This window comes from Lucilia sericata, unplaced genomic scaffold, assembly GCF_015586225.1.
Source record: "Lucilia sericata isolate MDLA Ls3-8-SP2 unplaced genomic scaffold, ASM1558622v1 Contig000025F_arrow, whole genome shotgun sequence".
NCBI lineage: Eukaryota > Metazoa > Arthropoda > Insecta > Diptera > Calliphoridae > Lucilia > Lucilia sericata.
In genome coordinates this window covers 824,916-850,754 of record NW_023994063.1, presented here as the reverse complement: position 1 = coordinate 850,754, position 25,839 = coordinate 824,916, and the positions used below count along the sequence as shown (strand labels likewise).

General features: G+C 31.0%; 1 protein-coding gene across 7 annotated transcripts in view; it reads left to right on the top strand.

Annotated features, from left to right (window-relative positions):
- Positions 1 to 25,635, top strand: part of LOC119609715 — a 73,624-nt gene extending 47,989 nt beyond the window's left edge. For all 7 annotated transcript variants that reach the window (XM_037964625.1, XM_037964603.1, XM_037964632.1 and 4 more), the window contains 3 exons: positions 21,199 to 21,980; positions 22,034 to 22,263; positions 22,330 to 25,635. In XM_037964625.1, the coding sequence (XP_037820553.1) occupies positions 21,199 to 21,980; positions 22,034 to 22,263; positions 22,330 to 22,813 (1,496 nt within the window). In that variant the 3' untranslated portion in view covers positions 22,814 to 25,635. The remainder of the gene's footprint in view (positions 1 to 21,198; positions 21,981 to 22,033; positions 22,264 to 22,329) is intronic.
- The last annotated feature ends 204 nt before the right edge of the window (positions 25,636 to 25,839 follow it).

Below are 25,839 nucleotides of genomic sequence, written 5' to 3'. Positions count from 1 at the left end.
AAAATTAGGCCAATGCCTCTTATAGTTTAGCTGTACCTAAGATTTGAATTCTGCGAATTTCGCGAAAAACTTTTTTTTTTTTTTGTAATATTTTAGAAAATAAATAAGTCTTAATTCTTACTGTTATACATTTAAAAAATATTTACAGAATATTATATTTAAAATAACATGAAAACAAATAAAATTAATCCTTTAAAGCACTTGGGTCCAATATAACCCTAAAGTTCAGTAAATCAATTTAAATAATGCTCTACATAATTTCAAAAAATAAAGGGTTAATTTAAAAAAAATAAATAAATTCCTGTAATTTTAGTAAATATCACAAACAAATAAGTAATTATTCCCTAATCTATTCACCATAAATCCGCCGGTAAGATTCCAAATTTTTAACATTTGTTTAACAAAGTTTTAAAAAAACTGATAATGGAGTTTTGAAACAAATATAAGTTTTTACGGACAAAAACTTATATTTGAGTAAATATAGATATATTTTATGTAATAAAATAATTTTATTGGAATATTTTTCAAAATAAGTTAAATTTTTTCGACATTCCGTAATCAAGTGCTCTGAGACACGTTAATGACTTGGGGAATTTTTAATAACTTTTACATTTTTCAAACAAATTTTGTGTTTTATATCTTTTTGAAATACTAAATCTATGTACATTAAGATTCTTCAACAATAATATGTAAAAATATTTACTTAAGTTGGCTACACACCAAATATTCAGTAAAACGACATGTCAAATTTTTCAAATAAAATTAAAAATATTATAGTGTAGATACTAGGGTGATCGACTCGATTTTTCAACCGGTTTTAAAACCGGTTTTTTCTGCTTCACCAGTGTCGGTTTTTTCTTGATGTTGATTTTTCGAATATCGAATAACCCGGTTTTTTCACTTTTTAAAAACCGGTTTCAAATACTTTTATTTGCTTTGTATTCAAAGATTATTTAAATTAAATTTTTAAGTAAATAATAATACAGCCCGTCTAAATTTTAAAAATATTCGAGTCGAGGAACTAGCGTATATTTTTCTACAGCTCATTTGGTTAAACTTTTTTGATTTTTCTAATTAATTAAAAAAAAATATTTGTAAAATTGATAACTGTTTGATAAAATTTTATCAATCTTAAGATTATATTCCAATTACAATAATTAATTTACGGCTGAAATTTTATGGAAGTGTTGGAATGCCTATGCAAATTTCCTAAACAGGGCTTTTAAAATAAGCTAGGATTACATAGTACCTTATGTTTAACAGAAGTGTCCCACTTCTTTCCTAATTTTTTTATATTAAAGAAATAATGTAAATCAGACGACTAGATTTAAAGTTATAATCTTTTAAACTGTTAAAAATCATTTCGGGCCATGTTTTATTAATCAAATTTAAACATAAACATTAAGTTTTTCAAATTAAAATATATTTTTTTTATTTATAATGAAAAACCGGTTAACCGGTTTTTTCTGAATTTGAAAAATATCAACCGGTTTTTTTTTTAAATGTCAACTATTCGAACTATTTGAAAACCGGTTTTTGAAAAATGTCGAATAATCGATCACCCTAGTAGATACAATAAAACTTACTGAAAATACTGATGGAAAATTGAAAATCGTATGATTTTTTTACATTTTTTGAAAAATATCAAAACGATTGGATTTTTTCGTTTTATTTGAGTTTTATTTTTATTTAAACAAAGAAAAAAATAAAAATAGAAACATATTTCAAATTAAAATAGAGACAATATTAAAATGTATGTTTTTTCTTTGAATTTTTTCAAATTGAAGTTTCATTTTATTTCAAAATCTGATAGTGTAAAAACAAAATATATTTTCTATTTTATTTTTTTGATAATCATACCAATTTTCATTTTATTTTGTTTTGGCAGTATGAAATAAAAATGTAACGACTTCTCTCATAGTGTGTAGGCAACTTTAATAGCAACATTTATCACATAATATCAAAATATACGAAGTATGCTCCTACCGTGACCAGTGCCTCGTTTCTGCAACTCTCGCATCGAGAAGTTTCTCGCATGAAACAGTGAAATTGAAGAAAAAACAATATAAATTGAAACAAAATATCATTTCTCACATGCAAGTGTTTCTGTAAGAAAATTTTGTGAGAACTATCTGTCATTTATGTTTTTTGAAGTAAGTTATTGGAAATTTGTGAGTAAAAGTGTTTCTGTAAGAAAATTTTGTGAGAAGTTTCTCACATGAACTGTCAAAAAAACTCACATTTTAAAACGGTGCGGAAAGTAAAATTTTAATTAAAAAAAAAATTTATTTAAACATGAATTCTATGAAATAATGATAAAGTAATGTTATATTTATAATTAATTAAAATAAATATTGTTCACTAATTTTTAGAAAATACGAGGAATTTCGTATGTACGGAAGCAAATGCTAAAAAAGTACGTGGGCGTAAACTTAGAATTTGGCAAGGGCGAATTTAGTAGGGTAATTTTTCGAACAATTTTCATTTAATTTCTATATTTTTTGTTTATTTATTCTTCGATTATAAATTTGTTCGTTTTCTTCTTTTAATTTTTATATTTTTGACAGCTGTTTTATTGGAAATTTCCAATAAAAGCGTAATTCGTGTTGCCTCTTCTCACTTTAAGTTACAGAAACACTTTTTACTCACAAATCGAGAAACGATGGAATTTTTTGTTTCACACTTCTCGATGTGAGAACTTCTCACTAAAAGTTACAGAAACGGGGTACAGGTCACGTTTTTGGGGACAAAAGTTGTTGTAACTCTGTTTGACTTAAATTAATCTGTACCCCGTTTCTGTAACTTTTAGTGAGAAGTTCTCACATCGAGAAGTGTGAAACAAAAAATTCCATCGTTTTTCGATTTGTGAGTAAAGTGTTTCTGTAACTTAAAGTGAGAAGAGGCTACACGAATTGATTTCGTATAAAAATTTTTTATTTTTTTATATTTTTGTTGTTGTTAAATACGTATTTGATTATACATTTTTATGATTCAAATACAAAGTGAATTGAACCCTTTTAAAATTTTCGATTAATCGTTTAATTAAAAATTTTTTAAAATAAATTTTTTCTGTGTAGAAATTAAATGAAAATTGTTCGAAAAATTATCCCACTAAATTCGCCCTTGCCAATGCTTCTGTATATCCGAAATTCCTCGTATTTTCTAAAAATTAGTGAACAATATTTATTTTAATCTTAATTAATTATATATATAACATTACTTTTTCATTATTTCATAGAATTCGTGTTTAAATTAATTTTTTTTTAATTAAAATTTTACTTTCCGCACCGTTTTAAAATGTGAGTTTTTTTGGCAGTTCATGTGAGAAACTTCTCACAAAATTTTCTTACAGAATCACTTTTACTCACAAATTTCCAATAACTTACTTCAAAAAACATAAATGACAGATAGTTCTCACAAAATTTTCTTACAGAAACACTTGCATGTGAGAAATGATATTTTGTTTCAATTTATATTGTTTTTTCTTCAATTTCACTGTTTCATGCGAGAAACATCTCGATGCGAGAGTTACAGAAAAAATCCCAAAAATGGGATTTTTTGGTTTTTTGCCTATTATATCCATACCAGGGGCGGGGTTATCGAAACCCGTTACAAAATGATTAAGAACTTATTGGGTCATATAAAACAGGTCACTATAATTTGATATCGACTATGCGATTTGAGAATTTTTGCTCAAAATTTAATTTTCCATAAAAAATAGGGTTTTTTTGGATGGACCTGGTCCCCTCGGTATCAAAAATTTTTAGGTTTTGTTTCATTTATCGTATTTTATGTAAAGTCAGCTTTCCAAAAAGTATAAATTCTATATACATCTTCTTAGAAACTTTTTAGATAACTTAAAAAGAAAAAGATACTTTTTTCCCAAAAAAATGACAAAAAATCGCCTTTTTTTAATTTTTTAAATTTAAATGCCTATAACTTTGGACTCAGTCATGATTTTTACATAATTCTTTCACTGCTTGGTATATAAACTTGTTGTTAAGCAAATAAAAAAAAATGGCGAAAATCGGAAATATTTGGACCTGCTATTATCAAAAAAACTAAAGTAAGGACGGTAAAAATTTTAAAATTTTAATATTCAAATGCGAATATCTCCTAAACTATAAGAGATAATTTACTGCTACATTTTTATAGTGCTCGATGAGGAGATTCTATATACGAAATTTTTTTTAAATCGGAACTCAAATGAAGAAATAGGATCGTTTTAAAAATTTAACATAGCCGAGGTGTCCTAATTTGAGGACCCCCCGCCGGGCCCCTGGTTGGCCTATAAGGTCCAAATTCAAAACCTAAACTCGACAACACCTCCTCTTTGTGCATACCAAATTTCATTAAAATCGGATTAACCGTTTAGAAGTTACCGAATTATTTCCCTCTTTTTTTTTTCCTATACCACTGTGCGGGGTACAGTTTTAATTAAAATGAAATGTCAAAGAATGAAAAATATATTTTTTTTTTCATTTGTAAAATATAAATTATTTTCGGGGTTTCGGGGTACAATAAAAGTGTCGAAGAAAAATTAAATATTAAGTTTAAGTGATAAGAAAAACTATTAAGTGCTAATATCCTCGCAATTTCGCGAAGAAAATTTGAAGTTTTGTGAGTGCATTTAGTTCTCTCAAGTGTGTTTTATTCTCTCACAACAGGCGAAACTGAAGGGGTTGTCAAACAAAATTTGTTATTCTCTTCACACAGACGAGTTCTGAGAGAATAAAACACACTTGAGAGAACTAAACGCACTCACAAAACTTCAAATTTTCTTCGTGAAATTACGAGGATATTAGCACTTAATAGTTTTTCTTATCACTTAATCTTAATATTTATTATTTTTTGCGACACTTTTATTGTATTTAAAACCCCGAAAATAATTTATATTTTACAAACAAAAAAAAATATTTTTTATTCTTTGACATTTCATTTTAATTAAAACTGAAAAAAGAAAAGTTGTACATTTTCGTATTGAAAATGAAAAAAGTATTTCACATACTTTTTTTCTTTTTCCATTAGTGCTGAAAAAATAAAAAGACGGGTATATAATATGTTTTAAGATGAAAATAACTTCTGAAAAAATTAATTAACTATTATTTTCGTTCACTAGTATATAAAATCCCAGTAATAACATACAAAAAATAACGTATCAGAAATACATTTATTATTTAGTACCTTTTAAACAACTGTGTTTATTTGTGTGCTTCTACTAATACATTCTCACCAGTTAGGTTTTTGACAGGGGACTTAGGTCTTTCACAATCTCTTTCGCCTATATGCTACTATATGCTTTGAGGAATCTTAATATCTGTACCCCGTTTCTGTAACTTTTAGTGAGAAGTTCTCACATCGAGAAGTGTGAAACAAAAAATTCCATCGTTTCTCGATTTGGGAGTAAAAAGTGTTTCTGTAACTTAAAGTGAGAAGAGGCAACACGAATTACGTTTTTATTGGATATTTCCAATAAAACAGCTGTCAAAAACATAAAAATAAAAAGAAGAAAACAAAAATTGCCAGACAAATTTATAAACAATGATTAAATTAACAAAAAATATAGGAATTAAATAAAATGTGTTCAAAAAATTATCCCAATAAATTCTCCCCTAGCCAATTCTAAGTTTATTCCCACATACTTTTTCTGCTTTTGCTTCTGTATATCGAAAATTCCTCCAATTTTCTAAAAATTAGTGGACAATATTAATTTTAATGTTAATTAATTATAAAAATTTCATTACTTTTTCATTATTTTATAGAATTTATGTTTAAATTAAACTTTTTTTCCTTAAAATTTTACTTTCCGCACCGTTTTAAAATGTGAGTTTTTTGACAGTTCATGTGAGAAACTTCTCACAAAATTTTCTTACAGAAACACTTTTACTCAGAAATTTCCAATAACTTACGTCAAAAAATATAAATGACAGATAGTTCTCACAAAATTTTCTTACAGAAACACCTGCATGTGAGAAATGATATTTTGTTTCAATTCACATTGTTTTTTCTTCAATTTCACTGAGAAACTTCTCGATGCGAGAGTTACAGAAACGAGGCACAGAAGTTATCAGTTTTATGTTCGAATCAGAATTGTTGTCAGAATTTCGTGTCACAGAATCTGTTTTTATTGTTTTTTTGCAGACCTGGGATAAATGCATTAAATGTGTTAATGCAATAACAATTTTTTCTACATTAAAAAAATTAATGTTAATGCAAGTTTATTGCATTAACATTAACATGGTTACATTTAATGCATTAAATTTGCATTAACATTAAATATTTTTAAATTTAATGCATTAATTTTACATTAACATTAAATATTTGTGAAATTAATGCATTAATTTTGCATTAACATTAAATATTTTTGAATTTAATGCATTAATTTTCCATTTACATTAAATAATAAATAATAAAATTAATGCATTAATTTTCCATTAACATTAATGTATAAAATAATTTATACAAATAAGAATACAGTGCTAAAGACCTCGGTCTAACTAAATTCAAGTAAAATTGAATGTGTTAAAGTCCTTTCTAATAAGTCCTATACTCGATAATACATATTAGAAGAATAGTATCACTTCCCAGATATTCCTTTTTTAGTTTATTTTGTTAAAATCCTTTTTAATAAGTCCTATACTCGATAATACATATTAGAAGAATAGTATCACTTCCCAGATATTCCTTTTTTAGTTTATTTTGTCTCTGGAATCTTATATAAATATGATATTTAAAACACACAAGTTTGAATGGAATATAGGAGTTATTAGAAAGGACTTTAACCTATTTAATTTTAGTTGTATTTAGTTAGATCCAGGTCTTTTGTGCTGTATTTTTATTTATGTTTATCAATTTTTATATATATTAATGTTAATGGAATATTAATGCATTAATTTTATTGCTTAATGTTAATGTAAAATTAATGCACTAAATTCAGATATATTTAATGTTAATGCAAAATTAATGCATTAATTTCAAAAATATTTAATGTTAATGTAAAATTAATGCATTAAATTCAAAAATATTTAATGTTAATGGAAATTTAATGCATTAAATTTTACAAATTTAATGTTAATGCAATATTTTTTACATTAAATTAATTTTTTTTAATTTAATGTTAATGCAAAATTAATGGAAATCGCCCAGGTCTGATTTTTTGTCAGAAATAATCTGATCAGTTGGCAGGTGTCAGTTTTGTATATTGTTTGTTTTGTTTTATATGGTTAAATAGAATTTAAAGTTAAATTAATTTTTATAAATATAAAAGACAAAGATGTTCTTATTTTTTATTTTTTTATTTATATTTAATATCAATACAAAGAAATCCTTCATGGCCAATAAAATATGTTTTGTATGATTAATAACTATGTAATAGATTAATTCATATTATTATAATACAAAATAAATTGCGGTAATCATTAGATATATGTAAGTATGTACTGTCATACTCATAAGAATTTATCAGATCTTGTTGAACAAATTTTGTAGGAGAATTATTGTACAAGCCCGTGACAAACAAAAATTGTCAAAACGAAAATAACTTATATTGGAAAAGATGATTTGGCTCCCCTGCCATATATGTATGCATTGTCAAAAATGAAATATCAAGAAATAATAATATATAACACAAATTTCTTTAACACAAATAGGAGAAAGCATAGAAATAACTCGCAAAATAACTTATTCCTTAAATACATAGTGAGTTTCAATGATGTTCAACAACTTTTGCTGGAAAGCTGACATTTTTCTCCATGCAGCCCCGTTATTAGTTTTTTCCTGGACATTACTTTCTACCCTTAGGCGGAAGTTAAAGTCGGAGAAAAATTCTAACTAAAAAATAATTAAATTCAGTTTCTTAATAATTTATCATGAAAAAAAAGACATTTATGTAAAAACGGGATCAAATTTGTAATTGTAAAATCACGGTATTACAAGAATTTGTAAAATTCATTTAAATACATTTTGTAGCTTCGACTCTTATTTATTGCTAGAAATTAGTAATACGCCGAAATTTATGAATCCAGAGTTGCCATAGTGTATTTTTTAGTAATTTTTTTAAACGCATTTAAATTAAGATCAGAACATAAACAAAAATAATTATAATCAAATTGAGCTAAATTAGTTTCAGATGTAATTAATTCTTCGATTATTCCAAAATAAAACTAAAGACTTTTGAAAATATGTCATAATCATTGAGAAAATCTTTCCAGAAAAATTATTTGTATAGATATTACCTTATTTATTTATTTTATTCCAAATTTTTACTTTGAAGTACACTTCATCCTCTTTTTACAAGATGTTATTTTCAGCGTTAAAAGAGGGTAAGGTGTATGTCAGCTCCTAATAGGATGATCGATTATTCGATATTTTCCAAAATCCGGTTTTCGAATAGTTGACATTTGATATTTTTCAAATTCATAAAAAAACGGTTAACCGGTTTTTTTATTATAAATAAAAAATCTATTTTAATTTGAAAAAATTAATGTTTATGTTGTGTACTATAACTTCGCGTTACTATAAGAAACTCGTTTTGTAAAAGTATTATTGAATTTAAGAATTAATAAATGAAATTGAATTATTAAAGTAATTGTTTAATTCCGCACACATGTAAGAGACTTAAAAGTGGTGTCAGAAGTGATTTTCTTGTGTGTTTCAAAATGCCGCTGGACCAAGACGAGAAAAAAGTAATCACGTTAATGTTTGCCGATGCCTTACGGCAGGCTGTCTCACAGGCTACACAGGCAGCTGTCTCGGCTATAAAACAAATGCAACAACCTAGAGATGGAAACACAGACTCGACAGATATATCACCAAAACCCCCGCCTTTCAATATTGGTGAATACAACCAAACAGAAACGTCATCAGTTGAGAGTTACTTCGAGCGTTTTGACTTGGCACTTAACCTCAGTAAAATACCAAACAGCGACCACCATAGATATGCACGTGTTTATATGGGTATGCACCTAGCTTTAAAATTTCTTATTCACCCCAAAGAACCTGAAACTTGTACGTATGAGGAAATTAAGAAAATTTTAATTGGACATTTTGGAAAAAAAAAGAAATAAATATGCTGAAAGTGTAAAATTTAGGCAAGTAACACATCACAGGGATGAATCTATTGCTAATTTTTCACTTCGATTGAAGCAAGCTGCTGTATATTGTGAGTACGGAGAGTTTATAGACCGTATGCTCATCGAACAATTAATATTTGGTATAGAGTCTCGATTATTTTGTGATGAAATTATTTAAAAAAACCCCGGTACATTTGGGAGGCATATGAAATCGCACACACATCTACAGTGAAAACGGCACCGGATGATTATGTGGAGCAAACGAATAAGTTAGGTTATACACCGGTAGAAGTAAAGAAAAAAACGTTTAATACAAATTTTACCCGCAACCAACATAAATTTGAAAATACTAAGGAGTGTCCCGGATGCGGAGGAAAACACCTGCGGTGTTTTGCTTGCGGAAAAAAGGCCATATTTCAAAAATCTGCCTATCAAAAACTAATCAGATTATAGAAGAGCCACTGGGCAGTGACTGCGATTCCGTGGATGATCACAACGTTATAAGTGTAGTGAAAACTAAAAACGCGAAGAAGAAAATGGTTGACACGTTCATAAACGGAATCGAAATAAAAATGGAGTTGGACACAGGCGCGCCTTGTGGGATCATTGGGAAAAAATACCTGCAGAATATAAAACACAATGGGATCCGAGAAACACAACGGCATTTTCCAGTTACACGGGACATCCAATCCCTTGTTTGGGTCGAATACCCGTATTAGTGAAATTGGGTCAAACAGTACATAAACTTAACCTGTATGTAATGGATGGGGAGTTTGATCCCTTATTCGGAAGAGAGTGGATAGCACACTTCGTAAATGAAATAAATTGGTCTGAATTATTTTCACCCTGCAATCAAATCAAATCGATAAAAATGTCATCACCCGCACTGAGTGCCGATCAACAGCAAAAGTTGCAAGAAATGTTATTAAAATATCAGGATATGTTTAGTGAAAGAGCCGGTATATTGGAAGGCCCCCTGCTAAACTTCATCTTAAACCTGACGCGACACCAATTTTTACTAAAGCGAGAGAAATTCCCTTAGCACTTAGAGAGGCATATTCAGCAGAAATTGACGCGAAAATTAAGTCGGGATTATACAAAAAAGTTGACTATTCCGAATGCGCGTCGCCAACACACGTAGTAGCTAAAAAGAACGGAAAAATTCGTATCACAGGTAACTATAAACCAACCCTAAATCCCCGCATGATAATCGACGAACACCCCATCCCAAAAGCCGAAATGTTATTGAATAAAATGATTGATTCAAAACTTTTTTGTCACCTAGACATAACAGATGCCTACTCACATCTTACAATTGATGAAAAATTCGCACATGCCTTCACCTTAAACACACCAACACATGGACTAATAAGGCCAACAAGAGCAGTATACGGTGCCGCAAATATACCTGCGATTTGGCAACGTCGTATGGAACACGTTTTACTCGGACTAACAGACGTTTGTAGTTTTTTGACGACATATTAATATATGCATCAGATTTTGAAAAACTTATAATTTCTCTTTAGAACACGTTGGACAGACTCAAGCAACACGGCTTGCATCTCAATAAAGCAAAATGTATATTTGCCGCTCCCGCTGTGGAATTCTTGGGACATAAAATCGATGCGAACGGAATTCACAAATCGGATTTTCATGTGGAAGCTATTAAAGAAGCTCCGAAACCTTCATCTGTTGATGAAACCTTCATCTGTTGATGATTCCTTGGAAAGGCTTGTTACTACAGCTCATTTATTTCAAACTTGTCTACGCGTAATAAGCCCCTAAGGGAAATGCTTAAAAATGAGCCATTTGAATGGACTCCTCAAGGCGACAAGGCATATATGGATGTGAAAAATGCTCTAATTTCGTCAGAGGTTTTAATGCCATACAATCCAAATCTGCCTTTGCTACTAGCCACGGATGCAAGCAAAGTTGGTCTTGGCGTCGTCCTTTCCCATCGTTTGGAGAACGGCCTGGAAAGGCCAATAGCGTACGCAAGCCGCGCTCTAACAACAACCGAACAAAAGTATCCGCAAATGGATCGTGAAGCGTTGGCCATAGTATGGGCGGTGCAAAAGTTCTTCCTGTACTTATATGCCCGTCACTGGACTCTCATAACCGACCACAAACCACTAGCACAAATCCTTCACCCTCGCAAATCATTGCCAATATTATGTATCAGTCGAATGGCGAATTATGCAAATTTCTTGGCGAATTTCGATTTCGATGTAAGCTTCAAGCCAACAAAAGCCAATGCTAATGCCGACTTCTGTTCTCGCGCCTTAAAAGGAAATCCCATAAATCAACTTAATTTTTCGATCGATACAGATTTTTGGATTCATGATGAATTTGACATGTTCATGGTTAAGCAAATACAACAACATCCGATTAGAGAAAAATTGCTAAAGATAGTATAATCGATAGTCATCTAGGAACAATTGTAAAACACTTAGAGGCGGGTAAAAATCTCCAACTGGGTTATAAGTCACCAGAAACTAATTATAAGCTCATGGATGGATGCTTATTATTTGAACACCGCGTAGTTATCCCAGAATCACTTTGTTACCGGATTCTGAAAGACTTACACGCAGGTCACTTAGGTATTGTAAAAATGAAAGGATTAGCCCGAGCATTCGTATACTGGCCTAGAATTAATGCCGACATAGAAAATATGGCAAGTAGCTGCGAAAATTGTGCAAAGAACTCACATAACCCTCCCGAATGTAAGGAACACCACTGGCATTATCCAAAAGGTCCATGGGAGAGAGTCCACATTGACTACATGGGACCGGTAGCGGGCACAATGCTTCTCATAATCTCGGATGCGTATAGCAAGTGGTTAGAAGTTAAACAAACTAATTCTACAACGTCTTCTGCAACTATTTCTATTTTAGACGAACTATTTGCAGCATATGGTGCTCCGGTCACTCTCGTTGCGGATAACGGAACAAATTTTACATCACGTGAATTTAAGGATTTTTTGGTTAGAGTAGGTGTCCAGTTCGATAAACTGACAGCTCCCTACCACCCGTCAACAAACGGCCACGCCGAGCGTTCGGTGCAAACCGTAAAAAATGCCCTTAAGACCATGGATACAACAAAATCGCTCCTCATTCAACTACAGGACAATTGCCAGCTAAGCTCTTTTTGGGCCGGTTTCCCCGTTCACGACAGGATTTGGTATTTCCACAAAATATTTCACAAACAATTACTGAGAAACAATTTCTGAAGATAAAATTTTTTAATCTTCGTTCTTTCGATGCTGGGCAGAGAATTTGGTTCCTCTCAAACAATTACAAAATGGATAAGTGGTTATGTGGGGTGGTGAGTAGAAAAATAGGAGACTTGCATTACGAAATTGAATTCCAAGGGAAAGTATATAAAAGACATATTGACCAAATAAAGATTCACCAGCAAAAGAGACAAGAAGATTGCTCAAAGGAAAGAAATAATCAATATAATCCAAACCAAAAGCGAAAATATAATTTCTCTCACAGAGATACATCAATATCCCAAGAGAGTCATAATACTAACACAATGTCAACAGAAGGTGAAACACAAAATTCCCGTTCAACCCAAACACTCTACTCGAATACTGGAACTCCACAGCCGTTACCAAACATTCATGTACCGTCACCCTGTATTGTTCAAAGTTCATCACCTCCTAATCCTCATAGGACATCACCATTAGATCGTCAGACACTACCAAAGCCATCGAATATTAGCACAACGCCTACAGCATCCCATGTTCAAATACGCCCGTCACCACCAGATGCGCCCAGTAGACCCACAACATCAACTACTCCTCAGACACTTAGAAGATCAACCAGGATCCGTAAACAATGCGCAGGAAGAAATGTTGTGTACTAAAATCGCTAATTAAAAAAAACACATTGGCACCATTAAAATATTGTTATACTGTAAGCCAATGTTGCCCAAAATCGCGTTTCCCTATCACGCGAGATAGGGCAAGAAATTTCTGCTGACGTTGCGTTTACTCACCTACACTATAAGCTTACTTGTGTATTTTCTTAATTGAGCATGTGTTAGTTGATTATCTCTCAACTTGCAAAACAAAATCAACTCAGTTGCTTGCTGATCAGCATTTGTCGAAGTAAGATCTGTACGCAACTTTTTTTAAAATACAACAACAAAATTTTGAGAAAGCCGAATTTATGTAGATGAATGAGAGAGCACAGCTGATAGTTTTTTATATATGAACTTTAATGTACGCTGTCTGTCAAAATCCATAATATCAATTTGACAGTTAGAATATACTTTTTAGTTTGCAGTCATTTTATTAGTATAGTTTTATTTCGGGTTACATTTTGTTCTCTGCTACTTTACCAATACAAATTAATGTGTAACAGTGTATGTGTATGGGCAACACTGGTGTAAGTTAATAACTTCGCGTTACTATAAGAAACACGTTTTGTAAAAGTATTATTGAATTTAAGACTTAATAAATGAAATTGAATTATTAAAGTAATTGTTTAATTCCGCACACATGTAAGAGACATAAAAGTTTATGTTTAAAATTGATTAATAAAACATGGTCCGAACTGATTTTTAACAATTTAAAATATTATAACTAAGTCGTCTGATTTACATTATTTCTTTAATATAAAAAATTAGGAAAAAAAGTGGGAAACGTCTGTTAAACATAAGGTAATTTTCAGAGGCATTCCAACACTTTCATAATATTTCAGCGGCAAATTAATTATTGTAATTGGAATATAACCATAAGATTGATAAAATTTTATCAAACAGTTATTCTAATCAATTTTACACATAACATTTTTTAGTTAATTAGGAAAATCAAAAAAGTTTAACCAAAGGTACTTTAGAAAAATATGCTCTAGTTCCTCGACTCGAATATTTTCAAAATTTAGACGGGCTATATTATTATTTACTTCAAAATTTTATTTATGTAAGCAAATAAAAGTAAACCGGTCTTTAAAAAGTGAAAAAAACGGGTTATTCGATATTCGAAAAATCAACATTAGAAAAAACCGACACTGGTAAAGTAAAAAAAAAAACGGTTTTAAAGCCGGTTGAAAAATCGAGTCGATCACCCTAAATAAACATATAAATTTGCATAAGGAAAAAAAGTCACAATTATTCCTAAATATAATTGTTGATACACAAAAAAATATTTTTTTTAATATTTTGGTAATTACCTCCTAAAATTGTTCGATGGGTTATTATATTTAACCACGATGAGGGTACCAAAACACAGCGGATTATGCTAGTTTATAATATTTTGCAAAAATGTATCAAAAAAAATGTTTAGAATGTAAATAAAACAGAACATCTGATTCGAATATGGGTTTGGTTATTTTCGAATTAAAGGAAAATCAAGTCGATTTCATGACATCAATTCGAATCAGAATCTATTTTCAATTCTGATAAATGACAATTCCGACTTGGATTCCCTGATTATAACAATAAATTGGATTTTGTATTAAAAACAATAAAACTCTGATATTAATACAAAGTATTGTAATGTAAAACCCCTTAAAATCTATTACTATTGTAATATGAAATATTATTCGAAAAAATGTTTATAAAGTATGTTTTTCCATATAATTGTTAATATTTTACTAGAGGTCTTTCATACTTATTTTCACTATTGATACTTTCTCTGTTCATTTAAAGGCAAATAGTTAATTTGGGTACATTAAACTTTTAATGATTTTTTTTTAATATTTTGTTACAGAAGTTGTATAAAAATCATAATTTATTTCATTCTTGGTAATTTTTCGAAAAATAAGTCCTCACTATTTTTAGTTCAATATTTATTTTCAAAGTTATCCTAATTTATTTATTTTTTATTTTTTAATTATTTATTAATATGAATTAAAGAAAGACTTATGGCCAATGAAATATGTATTGTAAGATTAATAACTATGTAATAGATTAAGGGACATTATTACAACTTGCCTTTAATGTTCGTAATAATAAAAGGTAACTTTAATTAAAGTGAGGAATAAAGTGAACTTTAAATATTTTCATTATTACAATATAATTTTTTATTATACAAAAACCGTAGCATAATTTTAGCCGTTAATAATATTTTTCATATGAAAAATGACATTGAATTTATTTTTCATTCATATTTTAAAAAAATCCTAGTTTACGTTAAAAGTTAAAGATATGGTGATCTTCCCGTTAGCCTATCGGATACTTCTCTGAGATACAAGTAGTATGATTTACATGAAGTTTAAGGATTAAGTAAAAATTATATTATTACCAGGGTACACTAATCAGGTATATGCATCACTACAACAATACAAAAACAAAAGTTATTTTGTTTTTGTACTGGTATGAGCTTAATGTCAAAATCAAAATAAAAACAATATTTTGATTTTTTAAATGAGGAAAAAATCTTTTATTTTAACAAAATGATTAAGGTTTATTATTGTGAATGAAATGTATCCAAGATTTAAAATATATACGATTGTTGTTGTTAAACCATCTTCTAAGGGTATAAAACACACTTTAGAAAGCGAAGGGAAGAAAGGGCGGCTAAAAACAAAATATATTAGAAGAAAATTGTTTCAGATGATGTAGAGCCGAATATGCGATCAACACCGGGACCCACTACCGACTGTTGCGCGTTTCCATGAAAATCGGTTCATCGTACCGGAACGACTCGGAGTTCAACAACAACAAGAAAACGAAAACTTGGTAAATTTTAAATTTTTTGAAAGAAATGTGTTTGTTGTGAAAAATCATAACAAATATTGTCAATCTAACGTTTTTAAAACTATTTAGTTTGTCTTTCTCTTAGCGATTTTGTGTAAATTTTTATTTTACTAATATGTTTGTAACATGAAGTTTTAAAGAATAATATATTTGTAATAATATTACATGTTTTGTTAACTTTAAATATCCATTTATTTATAAGAAAAATCATTCAATTGTTTGTTTTTTTTTTGTGTTTTGTTTGCGATTGAGATTTCAGCAAAAGGGCATTACTAATCTTTATTTATAAACAAAAACTTGCAATTTTTTACAAATTGGCGTTCGCGTACCTTTTTGGATTTTTTTTTATTGAGAGTAAATTAAAAATTACTCTATCATAAAGTTACTGGATATTTTTTACTGGAAAGTACGCGAACACACCTAATAAAAGACTTTGGCAGAAAGCCTATACAACAATAACTAATTAGCTGTTCGATTGCATATACCTGTTTATTTTGTTATGATTATTACAAATTGTTGATTAATATTGATCAATAAATTGAGATTGTTATTTCCGAGTCCATAAATAGTTATTTCAGTTTGTTCACCTCTACCACAATTTCTCAAGATTTTATGAAAGTAAAACAAAATATATTTTCAAATTTTAATGAGACGTAGATCTTCTTCTACGAGATAAAAGACAAATAAATATAAATTTGTATTTTACCTCTTAGAAGTAATGCCAAATGCACGTAGTGCTTATAATGACAATCAGAAAAGAAGTGTGTTAATTTATAAAACGTAAATTGGTGGCAAACAATACATATTTAGGTCACAGGGTATACAAAGTCGTCCCGAGCAAAAAACTATTTCTATCTCTTTCAACACAAGTTCCACACTATTTTTTTAGCTGTAGTTTATATACATATATATTCATGCACAAGTTTCACAAAAGCTGAACATCATCTGATTTTAGACTTTTTTAAACGTCAAAGGTGACACCTCTGTATACTTTGTGATTTAGGTACCGTTACCGGTTTACTCGTTAGATTCTTCCAACAAAGTTGCTATAAAGCGGAGTTGCAAAAAATAGTATTTGCATATGTTATCAAAACAAGTGTAAACCATAAATCGAACTTGAACACTGTTCATATTTCCGAAATCAAGAATCATTAAATATTTTTTTTTTTTAAATATTTTCTGTTCTTCAACAAATGCTGGATATACAGCGATGGACATATAAATGGCACACATTTGAATAAGTTTTTTTGTTAGGCTAAAGTATGGCGAATACTATTAATCAAAAACAAATTTTTGGACTTATCCAAAGGTTTATTATTTGTATTTATGAATGATATAAACTTAAGTCGAAATTCATTAATTAACAAAAAATATACATAATTTATAAAAAAGAACATTGGATTGAGCTGGACACATAAATGGCACAAACTTAAAAAAGTACTTTTAATATTGCATTTGTTGATTTTTTGGTATGTACAAATGCTCTACCATTAATATTTTGTACTGTAACCTTTGTTTTGGATGACAGCTTCACATCTACCACCCATACTTTCCACAAGTTTTTGGCATTTTGTTTTGGGTATGGCATACCAAGCTTCCTGAACGGCTGACCATAATTCGTCCATATTTTTATAACTTTTTTTGGCGATTTCAACCTTGACTTCATTCCACAGGTTTTCAATAGGGTTTAAGTCAGGGCTCTGGGCTGGCCAATCCAAAACGGGAATCTGTTCCGAACGAAACCAATTTTTTACTAGGTTTGACGAGTGTTTGGGGTCATTATCTTGCATGAATTTCCACTTAATTGGCATAGAATCGAAAGCGAATGGTTCTATATGGTTTTTTAGAATATCCAAATATTGATATTTGTCCATTTTTCCCATTGATTTTTACAAGTGGACCTACGCCATGCCAAGAAAATGCACCCCAAACCATAATGCTACCACCGCCGTGTTTTACCGTCTTCTGCGTGCACCGAGGATTATATTCTTGGTATCTAGGACGACGAACAAAGGTTCTGCCATCTGGTCCAATTCTATTAATTTTTGTCCCATCACTCCATAAGACGTTTTTCCAAAAATTAATAGGATTGTCCTTATGGGTTCTGACGAAGGCTAAACGTTTTGAAACATTTCTTTTTGAGAGCAATGGTTTTTTCCTGGAAATGCGCCCAAACAAATTTGCCTCGTTTAATCGTCTTCTGACAAGCCTGCTGGATATTTCCAAGCCAAAAGATTCATTAATATCAGACGCTATCTGTCGTGAAGATTTGAATGGATCAATTTTTGCCATTCTTACCATTGCTGCATCTGTACGCAAGCTTGTTTTTCGAGGTCTTGGCTTCCGACTTTTGCCCTTAATCAATACATCGGGATTCTCTTCACATGATTTAATAGCATTGTAAACTTTTTTTCTTGAAACTTGCAGTTCTTTAGCAATTTCTGACACTTTTTTCCCATTTTCATGCATTTTCCATATGATCCGCCTCTCCTCGGTTGTTGTATGCTTGTCTGATCCCATTTTGAAAAAAATTTTCTTTATACTTGTTTTTGTTTTTTTAACTCTAACAAAGTATCAAGTGATCCGAATGATATCTACACGTGTAATAACTATTTCAAATAAATTGTGCCATTTACATGTCCACTTAAAGTAGCTTTGTTTACGAAAAAATAATAACGGTAAATAATTAGCAGAATAAAACGGAATATTTGAGTGCTGCTGAAACAAAAATTCTTAAAGCAACAATCTTAAGAGATAATTGTAGCATTTTATAAAATTTCTAGTTGACAAAACATAAATTTTTTTCTTAATTAAAATGTGTGCCATTTATATGTCCATCGCTGTATACCCATTAATTTTTTGAGAAAATTTAAAGTGTTTAAAAATTGTTTTGAATTGACCCCAAGTACGCAAAAAGGATTGATTCTAAGGTCTCCGGATTTATTTTAGTGAAGTTTGCCATAATTAGGGATGCCAAACGGGAATTCCCGAAAATCCCGGGATTTTTCAGACTTAAGATGACTCTACTAACTTACAAGCTAAAATATCAAAAATAAAAAGGACAATAAATAGGCATAGATACTATCGGATACCTAAAAATAACAAGTAGGAAATTATGATTTAGTTTTCATAATAAAGCATTTGAGTTGATTTGTACCTCGCCTCCGATATATTTATGCAATTTATGGTTAAAAAACAAATTTTTTGAAATATGCTTTATATGAGGGTTTACCCGAGCCGATCCTCATAAAATTTGGAGGATGAATTTACGGTTACATAAAATGTATTTATGCTGAATTTCATTGCATTCATATTTCAAAAAATTTGTCTTTTTAAGCGAATTGTGGACATTAAAGTCATTTCTTGAAGGGGGGCTTTGTATGGGGCTAGAGTCAAAAAGATTGCTCATACCTTGGCAAAAGCTGGAACTACGATGGCTATACTTGATATATGTAATGTTTACGACCATTAAAAACCATATATCCGATATTTAGCTCAAGACGGTTGGTCACATGAGTACACTTGCTCAATTGCTAAGGTGCTGTAGCCTCGTATGAATCCTCTTAAAACATACTACCTAAATTGTAGGTTTCAACAAATTGTAAATTTGGAAACCATGCAAGACGCATGGTACTTCATAAGTAGGTTTTTATTCTACTATTCAGTACCTGGGATGGAAATTTTATGAACTGATATTGAAAAATTGACCGAGTATACCCTTGTACCGCTGTATCTAGAAAGTACTGTATTTAAATATCTATTGTATTATTTTTAATACTTTGAATTAATTTGTTTTCCAAAAATTTCACAAAGTACTTATGGGAAAGCTTTCTGTATTAGTAAACACATACCTACTAAGTGTATTCATACCCAGCAAAATCTTTGCTTACAATGATTACCATTAAGTACTTTATTAATGACTTACTTTGTATGTAAAATCTAAAAAAAATCAAAATAAAGAAACAAACAAACATAAAACAGTTACTTTTTCTTTTTTTCCGTTTTTTGTGCACACGATATCAAATATATATATATTTTTAGACAAACAGAAAATAAAATAGTATTTGTGTGTGAAAACTATTATTTGACGCACAATAAAACAGCCAAGCAGTGGTGTAGTGAGTGGAGCATCCAACTGGCGGACGAAAGGTATTGAGTTCAACCCCAGTCTGTGTCGACTTTTTATTTTTATTTTTTCATAAATATTCTATAAATAACTCTACTAAAAAAACAACTTATTTCCAACCAAATAATATTGACTTACTTTTGGAACATCTCAAACAAAAATAAGTACTTTTTCTAGTAGAATTGTAAGCACTTTACTCGATGAATTCTGGTGATTTTTCTAGTGAATTTGTAAGCAAATATTTTGCTGGGTATTGTAATATAAAATAGAAAATGTTATTCTTGTCGGCAATTTATTAAGATTTTTTGAAAATTTATTTATATTTTTCGGGATCCCAATATCGGGATTCCAGGATTTATTTAAAAATCCCGAATCCCGGGATTTTTAAAAATCAGTCCCGATTGGCATCCCTAGCCATAATGTATTCATAATTAAATATGTACACAATATTATGCTATTTTTAATAAAGAATATCAAATATACTAAAACTTGACTCTGAACACGGTTTTTAAAGGGTTAACGATTCTCGATTTTAGAAAAATTATCAGCAATATCTTATTATGTACTCAGAAATAATAATCTCAATTTCTTGATCAAAATTATGCAACAATTTGTAATAAAATAATTTTTATTAATTATTGACAAAAATTTACTTTTTCCCGAAATCCTTCAACTTCTCATCGCAGGTACGGCAAAACTATGAGGGGTATTGAGTACATTATTTTAATGTTTTCTTATATACTCCTTTATAAAATCCAATATAGAAAATTTCAATTTTTTTAAATCCAGTGAAAAAAATTAAAGTTTGAAAATGGAGTTTAGAAGATGCGTTTAAAATAGTGGTCCTTTTTGACCACAGTTATTCGATTTAAACAAATAATCGTTTTTGCACATTTATGAATCTTATATATTTTTTTTTGTATCGTCAGAACCACAAAGTTTTAATAACTCAAACATTTTTTAACCAATATTAAGTTATTCTGACTTTTTGGAAAGACAATTTTGTATACATTACGATTTTACTATAATATGGTGCTAAAATTAATATTAATTCCTCATTTTTTGATAAAACTCTAAAAAGTGCAACTTTTTCCATATACGCGGGCTCTTATTCTGATATTTTACAGTCTGCTATTTGACCTTAAAATACCGAGTGAAAAGCGTATTTTCGACCCACCCTAATATACATGTCTGTTTTCGTAGATAAATGTCTGAATAATATTGTCCCTCGAAACATATTAAACAAATACTCTTCTTAACTATTTATTTATTTATTTTTTTTTTTTTTTTCAGAAAGTCCGGATTATTACTCATCAATATTTTCTTTGAAATCTTCTCCTAATAGTGACCTTGTTTCATATCCCACCAAATTTGTACCACATTATTCGACTTTAATCGGAGAAGTGTACAGACGTCATTCAGATATCCAAAATGTGAGTGGTTATCAGGTTTTACGCTTTGTCACTGAATTAGTACCAGCCGCAATAGCAATTTCTACTGAAAACATTTCATGGATTTGGACATCAATTATATTCATAACATTACTGATATTTGGTGTATCTCAATTATGTGTTATGTGGAAGCCCATTTCTTGTGCTTTGGGAAATTCAACAAGCGCTGTTTTGCTGAGTTGTGTAACAGGTCTTCTGTTAAGCATTCCTTTTGCTACGGAAGTAGGTATTACATTACTTCACTATATGGATATTTTATTGGGAGGAGCTTGGTTCATTCCGGTTTTGTGGGCTGCTGAAATCTTTGGAGTTTTTCTTATTCGCGGTCGTCCATATAATGGCGATGACCTTGTAAACGACTTAAAAATGTGTGGATCAATGTCTGCATTTTTAGCACTATCGTGGAACGTTTTGCTTCCCATCGGCCTTATAACATTGGCTGTAATTGAATATAAAACTTCAATGACTAGTCAATTATACTATTGGCGTGGGAAATCATATTTTAGTTACTGGTCGAGAAAAGTGGGTGCTTTAACACAAATAGGTTTTTTACTTTTAGTACCTATCTCAGCAATTGCACAAATATACCGCTATTTAACTTCGGGACCTCCCGACATTTTAGACGTAAGTTTGAAATTAATATCAACCAGTTGTATCGAATAACATTGTATTTTCAGCGAATTCAGATGCTTTATAGACCTTTGGATGAAGTGGAAGGTGGCATACCTATAACTAATAGAAATATAATGAATCCAAGATATCGCAACGAGAACAATGAAAATTCTGTAATTGGGCAATGCCAGGACGATGCACCACCCAAATATACACCACCTCCATCATATACAACAGCAACAGGTGCCAGACTAGCAAAAATTTTACGTCAGAGTTTAAGACGCAGTGTTAGACGGTAGATGTTAATACATACCTTTAAATTAACTGCTATATCACATTATTTTATTTTTCTAATTTTTAGCATTTTGGGCGAATCCGAAAGACCCAGGCCAACACTCCCAATTCAAGATGAAAGCCAATCTAATCCATCGGTCTTGTCTAGCCGTTCTGAAACTACAAATGAAATTAATACAAGTGAAACCATTGAAATTGAAAATAGACCTTCACATAATTTACTTTACGGTCGCAGCCTGTCTTTAGGACGCAAACAAATAGTAAATAAACGTCGTTTGAAGGAGGAAAATGGAAGGCCAACATCAGCTCGTTCTAGTTCTAATAGTAGATCGTCACGAACACTAAACGACCGTCCATATACAGCTGAAGATGTTATAACCATTCTCAGATCTTCAACACTAGGAAGAAGAAGAATATCGCAATCAATAAATCCACAGAACGAATCCGTATATCGTTCCATCGAAAATTTAGTTGAAAATGCTGAACCACCAAATTTAAGTTCACCCGCTATCGACGATTATTCTAATCAAAATTCAACTTCTGTGATCTAAGATAACATTTGAAAGCATAATTACATATTAAATATGCCGGCTAAATTTAATGACTATTTGATTTCATAATTTTAATATGATCAATTTTATTTAAAATTTTCTTTCATTCAATTACACTATGCAACAAATTTGGAGTTATCGAAACTTTCCCGAATGAGATCGACGGAAAATGATAGTGCTCAGTCAATAGACAAAATACCCCAACGGTTTTTAAAAAGTTAGCTTGTATTATTTGTTTATAGGCATTTTAAACTTAGCTATTTTCAGGAAAATTTTCCCATATATATAGAGGATTTCATGTAAAGTGATCCAACCGATGTCTTCCGATCGGGATAGTAGTTTAGACACAAGATCGGTCAAAAACTCTATGAGTTACAGTGGGTCAAAGTTTGACACTTGAAAAAACATGTGTTTCTTCTTATCTATGTAGCTATGTACATAATTACCTCAATAATGGCTCAAAAGAAAGCTTATATCTTTTCCTCTAAGAGCCTTTTGGTCGCTTAGTGGTATGCCAGTGGGATATGTATCAAAATATATGTTTTGTAATTCAAGATAAGGTTCTTTTAAATTCAAATCGCTTGTTTTTGAATTCAGAAAAGATTTATTTATTTATTTGTCCATTACAATACAATTACAAATTATATTCTAACCTTATTTACCTATCAGTGTGGCTATGACCATACGCCCGTTGTAATGCAGCAGACCAGAGTGGTGGGAACCGAACACCCCAGACTGACAGGCTAGCACACTACCAACTAGTCTACTGGGGCACCCAATTCAGAAAAGATATTGGTCTCAAAGTTTTTGCATGTGATTGCACACTGATAGCATTGTATTAGTAAAAGGAAAATTGCCGTGAAACTTCTCAAGTATAGTCCTGATGGTATAAGAATTAATTTCACTAAATATTAACCACGCCCACCTAATAATACCCATTTTATTTATGTACATCAGTATGAAAAAATCCAAAATCTTATATAAAATTTTCTCACATTATAATAACTTATTTTACAAAATGTTGACCTCTCCCACCAAACGCCCACTTTATATATATTACTGTAAAAAATATTTGAAGCATGTTTAAGGCAAAAGATTTTGAAAATACAAAGGTGTTAAAAGTATTCAGTTGTTGGACGTTTCTTTAAAATTTATATGTACACAGAAAAAAGTTTCATCATAAATATTATGAACTGCTTTCATTGCCTTAAGTTAATAATATTTAAGAATAAGTTCCTAAATTGTATGAAATTTTTCATTAGGTGAGAAGTTACACTCATTTGAATAAAACCCTGTATGACCAAAATATCTGCAAGTGGCCTCGGCCAAATCAAACATATTCGCAAACTATACAAATGTACTTAGGGTTACACTTTATTAGGATTATAACATTTTGCAATTTTTGCAAATATCAAAAATATCATAGCAACCCCTTGTAGAGTGTGAACATTTTGGGCAACAATTTTGTTAGATTATCGTAAAGAGAATATTTATAACCATTTGGAAGAATTTCTAGTAAATCGCGATTATTTTGCATATTTAAGATAATATGAAACATTTATATAAAATTTATTAAAATAATTTTAATAAAAATAACGAACAAAACCATTTGGAAATTGCTGTCGGTGCGGGAAGTTTTTTTTTACCAAATTGACTAAAAAATAGATTTTTATTATGAGGACAGTATGTATTGGCAATTGTTGTTGATGTTGTAACAGCTTAAACTATGCAATTTTTAATCCGGGGGTTCTGTATTAAGGTCGAAGCTAATAAATTGGCTACTTCTACAGGGTTAGTCCATAAATCCATTGGGCTAAGTAAAGTAGTGTGGGCTGGACAGTTGGATATGAGGTTGGTATCATGTGGATAGGGTCCACATATATTAAGGACGGCACGGTCTATGCGTGACCAGTAGGCGGTGAGAAAGTTGCTCCATCCCGATCTTAGTTGTGCCAGACCAACTGTTGTTTTCCGCGGCAGGTTCTTTTATATTTCTGCTATAGGCGGTGGGCGACCTCCAAGTACGACATTCATGCGGTAACCTGAAACCGCGGTACTATTGACGTCTGTATGAATGTCGTTCAAAGCTGCTGTATACGAAATCCGATCCAAGGGTTCCTGCACATATCTTCGTATACACGAAGGTCCTGCCTCTGCTGGGAAATGCGGCAGCACTACTGATAGCCGACCAGCAGGAAAAAAGCGGGCTGCTGCTGCGATGACTGTTTCGCGGAATTTGCTTTCTGCTTGGTGTACGTTGCCAGAAGCTGGAAGATCATTGGATATTCGAACAGTAAATTCTCTGAAACCATGCCAGTCTGCTTTCTTTTGGTTTATGTAGTGTCGGCGTTCAGAAACGATAAAGTCATTGGGACGATTCAGACATACGATTATGGTGGTCTGAGGCTAGAGAAACTACTGTTCTCCACCTTGCGCCAGACCAGGGCTCGCTATTGTTATGTCTGGGAAGCTTGCGCATTTACCCATAATCCGTGTTGGGGCTCTATACTGCACTGTGTTGTGTATGATGAATGCTATGCCCCCACCGTTGCTTCTGGTGCGGTCTTTTCGGAGAACGTTGCAGACTGGAATTACTCGTCAGTTTTGTCTCTTGGACTGCAGCGACCACGATGTTGTTATGCTGGTGTAGATGTTGTGTTGTGTATGATGAATGCTATGCGCCAACCGTTGCTTCTGATGCTGTCTTTTCGGAGAACGTTGCAGACTGGAATTACTCATCAGTTTAGGCTATTGGACCGCAGCGAACACGATGTTGTTTTGCTGCATAAATCTGGTTATCTCGGGTAATTTACTCTGGAGGCCATTGCAGTTAAACTGCAATATGGATATCACCCCAGGTCTCTGGAATGCAATCGATGGGGTCAGCAACGAGGGTTGTTGTTTGTGTAGTTGTTGTTGGGGTTGACAGCCCTTGCTCGATAATTTCGGGTCATTCCAGTAGAATCGGCTATCGGGAGAATGACAGTATTGGCAATATGATAGTGCTGTGTTATAACAGTAATGCA